The sequence below is a fragment of the Carlito syrichta genome, unplaced genomic scaffold, assembly GCF_000164805.1.
Source record: "Carlito syrichta isolate Samal-C Ts95f unplaced genomic scaffold, Tarsius_syrichta-2.0.1 Scaffold314847, whole genome shotgun sequence".
Lineage (NCBI taxonomy): Eukaryota > Metazoa > Chordata > Mammalia > Primates > Tarsiidae > Carlito > Carlito syrichta.
In genome coordinates this window covers 142,691-150,219 of record NW_007258943.1, presented here as the reverse complement: position 1 = coordinate 150,219, position 7,529 = coordinate 142,691, and the positions used below count along the sequence as shown (strand labels likewise).

Sequence of the window (7,529 nt, the reverse complement as noted above, 5' to 3'; positions counted from 1 at the left end):
CTTTTTTTTTTTTTTTTTTTTTAATCTAAGTCTCATTCTGTCACCCAGGCAGGAGTGCAATAGCATGCTCACGGCCACCATAGCCTTGACCTGCTGGGTTCAGGCAATCCTTCCACATCAGTCTTCCAAGGAGCTGGAACTACAGGCGCGCACCACCATGTCTGGCTAATTTTTTTATTTATTGTAGAGACAAAGTCTCGCCAAGGTGCCTAGGCTGGTCTTGACTGAGCTCAGGGAATCCTCTCGCCTCAGCCTCCGGAAAGTGCTGGGATTACAGATGTGAGCCACCGTGCCCAGCAAGAAAGTACATTTTTTTTTTTTTGAGTTGGAGTCTCACTCTGTCACCCAGACTGGAGTGCAGTGGCCGCTCCTGGCCACCACAGCCTCCCAAAGTGTGGGATTACAGACTGAGCCACTGAGCCTGGCTTTTTTTTTTTTAAATCTAAGGTTCTTGCAAAACAAATATAAAAGTCATTTAAAAAATAATTTAAGCAGACCGGGCTCAGTGGATCAGCCTGTAATCCCACACTTTGGGAGGTCGAGGTGAGTGGATTGCCTGAGCCTGTGGGTTCGAGACCCGCCTGGGCAACTTGGCGAGACCTCATCTCCATAATAAACCAAAAATGAGCCGGGCATGGTAGCATGTGCCTATAGTTCCAGCTACTTGGAAGGCTGAGGCAGAAGGATAGCCGGAGCCCAGCAGGTCAAGGCTGCGGTGGCCGGGAGCGTGCCACTGCCCTCCAGCCTAGGTGACAGACTGAGACTCAAACTCAAAAAAAAAAAAAAAATTAAAATCACCCCCAAAGTAGAGAAACAACGTCTAATTCCCCAAAGAAGAAAAAAGCTTATAATAAACATTGAGAAACCCTATAGAAGTTTCAGAAATAATATAGCAAATTAATTACCATTACCTTTTTTAGGTCTGGCCATTCTTTTGGTAGAATATGACTGTGAATGTCAATTTTCATCACCACAGGATCAGAGATGTATGTAAGGAGAGAAGTTTTGATATCAGGAGATCTTTGTGAAAACCATGAAGTTAATTGATTTACTCAGTTCTTTTGTGACTACCTTCTGGCACCAGTCGGTAGGCCTATCCAGCCCTTTGTAGGTCCATTAGACTTGCCTTATTAAAGTTCAGAGTTCTGTTTATTTGTTAACCAGGCTTTTGGTCAACACGCTTTGGTAGTCAGGACTCTGGGCACAAAACTTTAAAAAAAAAGAACTGTGCTCAACCCTATTATGTCAAAAGCACAGCAGGCTGCATTCAGGTAAAAAATTGACTACTTTTTCTTTTTAAGTATTTCTTTCTTTCGTTTTTTTTTGAGTCTGAGTCTCACTCTGTTGCCCAGGCTAGAGTGCAGTGGAACACTCATGGCCACTGCAGCCTCGTCCTGCTGGGCTCAGGTGATCTTTCCACCTCAATTTTCCAAGTAGCTGGAACTACAGGTGTGTACCACCGTACTCAGCTAATTTTTTGATTTACTGTAGAGATAAGGACTTGCCAATTTGCCCAGGTTGGACTCGAACCCCTTGGTTCAGACAATCCTCTTGCCTCTGCCTCCCAAAGTGCTGGGATTATAGGTATGAGCCACCACGCCTGGCCTTTTTGTTAAGTATTTCAAGTTTTATCAAGATGTCCATAGTTAAAAATCAGATAATTCATGGCTAAAAATCAAATAATACAGAGGACTTTTTTTCTATTTTTCTTTTCTTTCTTTTTTTTTTTTGCGTTGGAATCTCACTCTGGCGCCCAGACTGGAGTGCAGTGGCCGCTCCCGGCCACCGCAGCCTCCACCAGCTGGGGCTCCAGCGATCCTTCTGCCTCAGCCTTCCAAGTAGCTGGAACTACAGGTGCGCGCTACCATGCCCGGCTAATTTTTTTGATTTATTGTAGAGACCCGCCCAGGCGGGTCTTGAAGCCGCGGACTCAATCCACTCACCTTGGCCTCCCAAAGTGCGGGATTACAGGCTAAGCCACCAAGCCCGGCTCTTTTTCTTTTTTTTAAAGAGTAGATACCTGACTCATCTCTTCTTAGACAATGGTTTCGCTGTCTAGAAGCAGCCAGGTTTTTTTTTTTTTCTTTTCTTTTTTTGTTTTAGAATCATGGGGTATATGTGTGAACTTGTTATATAGATATATTGCGTGAAGGTGAGGTTTGGGCTTCTGATGAACCTGCTCCCCACAGTGATAAGCATGGTACCCATTGGGTGGTCTTGTGTCTCTTATCTCCACTCCCTTCCTCCCTCCTATAGCAGCATTCAGTGTCTGTTGTTCCCTTCTTTGTGCCCATGTGTGCCCAGAGTTTAGAATCCGCTTATGAGTGAGAGCAGGTAGTATTCAGTTTTTTGTTTCTGTGATAATTCACCTGTAATGATGGCCTCCAGCTACATCCATGTTGCTACTAATGTCATAATTCCATTTTTTTAATGACTGCGTAGTATTTCATGGTGTATATGTACCACATTTTCTGTATCCAGTTGACCGCCAATGGGCTTCTGGGTTTGGTCCATGTCTTTGTTATTATGAACAGGGCTGCAATAAATATATGAATGCAGGCATCTTTTTCGTAGAATAATTTATGCTCCTTTGAGTCTGTTCCCAGAATGGTAACTCTATTTTTGATTCTTTGAGAAATCTGCAAACGGCTTTTCACAGGGTTTGAACTAGCTTACATTTCCAGCAATGGTGTACAAACATTCCCTTTTTCCACAACCTCACCCACATCTGTTGTTTTTTAACTTTTTAATAATAGCCATTCCGGAAACAGCCAGATTTAATACTTTTGCTTTTTGTTCAGTTAGTTACCTCCATGTCTTTAAATAGTATTACTTAGTACTATTTAAAGTATTAAACAACTGACTTGTTTGTGAAAACTTAGCACGCTGAAAAGTGGTAGGGCAAGTTTCCTATTTTACTTTTATTTTATTTTATTATAGAGATGTGGGTTACAAGTGTGGACTACATAAGTAGGCTGTATACAGGTGAAATTTGGGCTTCTAATTGGCCCTCACTCCCCCTGGGAGTGGACCAGGTAACCTTTGTGTTATCAATGTCATAATTCCATTTTTTTATGACTGTGTATATGACATAATTCCATTTATTTATGACTCCCTCCCTCCCTTAGCTGTGTCCAGTGACTGCTAATCCCTCCCTTGTGCTAATATGTCCAATGTTCAAGGCCCATTTATGAGTGAGAATATGCAACATTCAGTTCTCTGTGTCTGTGATAGTTCATTTAGTATGATGGTCTCCAACTCCATTCAAGTTTCTGTGAAGTCCGTGATTTTGTTCTTCTTTATGGCTGAGTAATACTCCATTGTATATGTGTATTACATTTTCCTTATCCCGTCCACTTACAATGGACAGTAGAGATGATTCCATGTTTGTGCTCTTGTGAATAGTGTGGCAATAAATGCATGTGCAGGAGTCTTTTTTGTAGAATGATTTATGTTCCTCTGGGTCTATTCCCAGGAGAGGGATTGCTGGATCATATGGAAGGTCAATTTTCAGTTATTTTAGGAATCACCACACTGCTTTCCGTAGAGACTGAACTAGCTTGCACTCCCACCAACAGTGTAAAAGTGTTCCTTTTTCTACACCCACACCAGCATCTGTTGTTTTTTGACTTACTAATGATAGCCATCCTTACTGGAAGTAGGTGGTATCTCACTGTAGTTTTGATTTGTGTTTTTCTGATGATTAGTGAGACTGAGTAGTTTTTCACGTCTGTTGGCTGCTTGTATGTCATCTTTTGAGAAGTGCCTATTCATGTCCTTTGCCCACTTTTTAATGGGGTTGTTTGTTTTTTTCCTTTCCCTTTGTTGGAGTTCTTTGTAGATCCTGGATGTTAGGCCTTTGTCATATGCATAATTTGCAAATTGTTTCCCCCATTTTGTGGGTTGTCTCTTTACTCTCTTGATGGTTTCTTTTGCTGTGTGAAAGCTTTTCAGTTTGATGAGGTCCCACTTGTCTATCTTAGCTTTTGTGGTATTTACTTTTGGGGACTTGGTCAAGAATTTGCTGCCCACTCTGATGTGCATAAGAGTGTTTCCTACATTTTCTTCTAGGAGTCTTATAGTCTGAGATTTTACACTGAGGTCTTTGATGCATTTGAAGTTGGTGCATCAATTCCAAATGGTGTATGGTGCTAGGTAGGGGTCCAGGTTCATTCTTCTGCATGTGATCAGCCAGCTTTCCCAATCTCCCTTCCCCACTGATTGTTATTGGTGACTTTGTCAAAGATGAGCTGGTTGAAAAACTGTGTTTTTGCTTCTGGAATCTCTGTCCTGTTCCATTGGTTTATGTGCCTATTCCTGTACCAATACCAGGCTGTTTGGGTTACTATGAAGGAGACCAGAGCATAAGCTGACAAGGTCCTTGTGTTCAAAGAACCAAGCCTATACTCCCTCATCTCGGAACAGATGTGATGTGGGGAGCAGAAAAACACTGCCACTATAGCAGGCCTTGAGTACCCCAGGCTTGTAGGCAACGGTCTCACCTGGAAGCTCTGCATTCTAGCCAAAGGCAGGTGAGGGATACAGCCTGCTACAGAAAACGTAGTAGGCCTTGAGTACCCCAAGCTCATAGGCAAGGTCTTGCTTGGAAACTCTGCATCCTAACCAGAGGCAGGCTGTGAGGAATGTAGCCTGCTACATGAAACAGTGTCTTGAATGCCCACACATCGGGTACACATAGTACAGATAAAGTCTTAGCTACAATAAAGCCCTAGGTACAAGAAGATAAATGCAGAACAACTCGTCTTCTAGTAACAACATAATTCCACTGTGGTTCGCTCATCTCCCCTAACCTTGATTTGTTACTTTATAATAAAACAAAGCGACATGACCTCGATCACACTTGTCCCGGATGCCTGGTCCAGATGCTGATGCTGCTTGTTTTTACAATAGTCGCTTGTACACTTTTGCCCTAGTTTTGCCCTCGATAAGAGGCACACTAAATAATAAACGGGCTCTCACCTATTGAGGAGAGAGACCTCCCAATCCTGCTGTCTCTTGTCTTTCTCATTCCCTCCCCCCATCTCAGGCCCTGCTCTGTGGAGGATGGACCTCCGCATTACTATAGTCTTGTAATAAAGTTTAAAGTCTGGAAATGTGATACCTTCTGTTTTGTTCCTTTTGCTGAGGATAGTTTTGGCTATCTGTGCTCTTTTTTGTTTTCATATGAATTTCTGCATCATCATTTCCAGGTCTGAGAAAAATGATCTTAGTAATTTGGTGGGTGGGATTGCATTGAATCTGTAGATTGCCTTGGGTAGGATGAACATCTGGACAATATTGATTTCTCCAATCCATGAACGTAATGATACTTTTATTTTCACTTTCCATGTGTTGCAGTGGGGACCGAAACAAGGCTACCTGCTTGCTCACAAGGACCCTGTAACTAACCTCCTACCTGCTTTTATTTTTGCTTATAAAGACTGGCAAACCTTTTGGGTGAACAAGTAGGAGGTTAGTCACAGAGTCCTTGTGAGCAAGCAGGTAACACTGTAACAAGAGGGAAGTGAAAACAAAAGGAGAAATTATATAAGATCTCATCTCTATGTTGAAAAAATTAATTATACAGGTGGGCTTTATAACAAACATTCCTTTGTGAAAAAAGTCAAGAGATCTTACGTTGTTAAGTGGTTGGATTGTACAAAAATAAAAAATGGTTTAGACCAGGTCTGAGAAACTCCTTTCTCTTCGCCCTTATCTGATGACTATGAATCACTCAGATACCAAGGTCTAACTTCTGACTCCACAGCTTATTAGCTGGGTGGATTTGGGCAAGTTATTTAGTCCCTTTGTAAAATAAAGATGATAATAGAAGACTTTATTTTATAGAATTGTAATAAGAATTAACTTGTATCATATAAAGCTATCAGCTATGAGCTCTGCCATGACACATAATCCAGTTATTTCTTAGTCCACTAGATACAAAGTCTGGCACAAAGTCTGATATCAGACATTTTAAGAGAACGAACTCCCCTTTTCTTGGATTAAATAAGAAGCTTGGGCTTAAGTGATCCAGGAATATGGGGTAGGGGCACACCGTCTGTGGTAGTCACCATAACTATATTTCTCCTTGGCCAGGCCTGTCTTGTCCACTTGAAGGCAGGCAGCTCTGCTGGTTGAATGGACCACTTCTGGAAGCTCCCATTCCTAAGTGGAATTCTTTGCCCCAACATCTGTTGTTCTTCTTGTGTTTTCTCTCTCAGCGAATGCAACCCTATCTAAGCCAAACTCTTCTCTCTCTTTCCCTCTGTATATATATATCTGGGGTGCCAAAAAATGTATACAGGTCTTAAGAGATGTTATCTATGTATTACTTTTAGTTCTCTGTAATCAGAAGTATCTGGATGTTGATGGTAACCACTTTGAGCACTTCTTGTAACTGCAGTGAATGCAAGTGTAACTTACATTCATTTTTTGTTGTTGTTATATATTGAATATTACAATTTTAAGACCGTTTCTTTCCTTTCTTAAAATGTGTATACATTTTTTTGGCACTCTTGTTTCACCTCTTCCACATCAGCAAAATATTTTCCTTTGAGAACTTTTTTCATCCGGGGAAACAAAAGAAAGTCACTTGGGATGACAGCAGGTGAATAGGGAGGGTAGAGCACAAGGACCATGCCATCTTGGGTCAAAAACTGCTGAACACTCAGTGTGATGTGGACAGGTGTGCTCATAAACCACACCCATCATAAAATGGGTAAATGCACTCAAAGAATCTCCGAAAGAAATTCACTGAAGCCAAATGCAGCTTCTTACAGCAACACTGGCTGCTACACTAATGCTGATGGGTTCCTAGAACACTTACCTAGTGGGAAAAGCGTGTGCTACAAGGGGCCCACCCTCCAAAAAAAAAAATTCTGCTTTTTAGGGGCACTCCCTGTTGTACTGGTGCACTTGAATTCATTATTTTTTTCACTACAGCTTTGAATCAGGAATCAGCTCTCCTCTGACTAAGCCTCCTCATTCACTATTGCTATAATTGATGACTAATTCAGAAATTAGGTGGTAGACATTTGCATAATGAAGGATTATGTGCTTGCTATTCACTCATAATCACAATGCTCAACTTGTCAATCATTGCATGCTCTTACAATGCTATAGAGGGCAGAGAAAGAAAGAAATGAATGTGAAATCCACCATCTGATGTGTGTGTACAAAAGAATGAGTTCTACTCTAGACTTACTCATAGTTCTGATGACAGAAAATAATAACTCCAGACGGCTCAGTGACTCAGCCTGTAATCCCAGCACTTTGGGAGCCAAGGTGAGTGGATTGCCTGAGTTCGTGGGTTCGAGACCAGGCCACTTGGTGAGACCTCATTTCTACAATAAATCAAAAAAATTAGCTGGGCACGGTAGTGTGTGCCTATAGTTCCAGCTACTTGGAAGGCTGAGGCGGAAGGATCACCGGCACCCAGCAGGCGAGGCTGCGGTGGCCGGGAGCGGCCACTGCACTACAGTCTGGGTGACAGAGTGAGACTCCAACTTAAAAAAAAAAAAAAAAGGAAA

General features: G+C 41.9%; 1 protein-coding gene across 1 annotated transcript in view; it reads right to left on the bottom strand.

Annotated features, from left to right (window-relative positions):
• ACMSD (aminocarboxymuconate semialdehyde decarboxylase) overlaps positions 1–1,104 on the bottom strand; it is a 61,062-nt gene extending 59,958 nt beyond the window's left edge. Inside the window, exon 1 of the mRNA XM_008072088.1 lies at positions 912–1,104. Coding sequence (XP_008070279.1) covers positions 912–968 — 57 coding nt within the window. The 5' untranslated portion in view covers positions 969–1,104. The remainder of the gene's footprint in view (positions 1–911) is intronic.
• Positions 1,105–7,529: the final 6,425 nt, after the last annotated feature.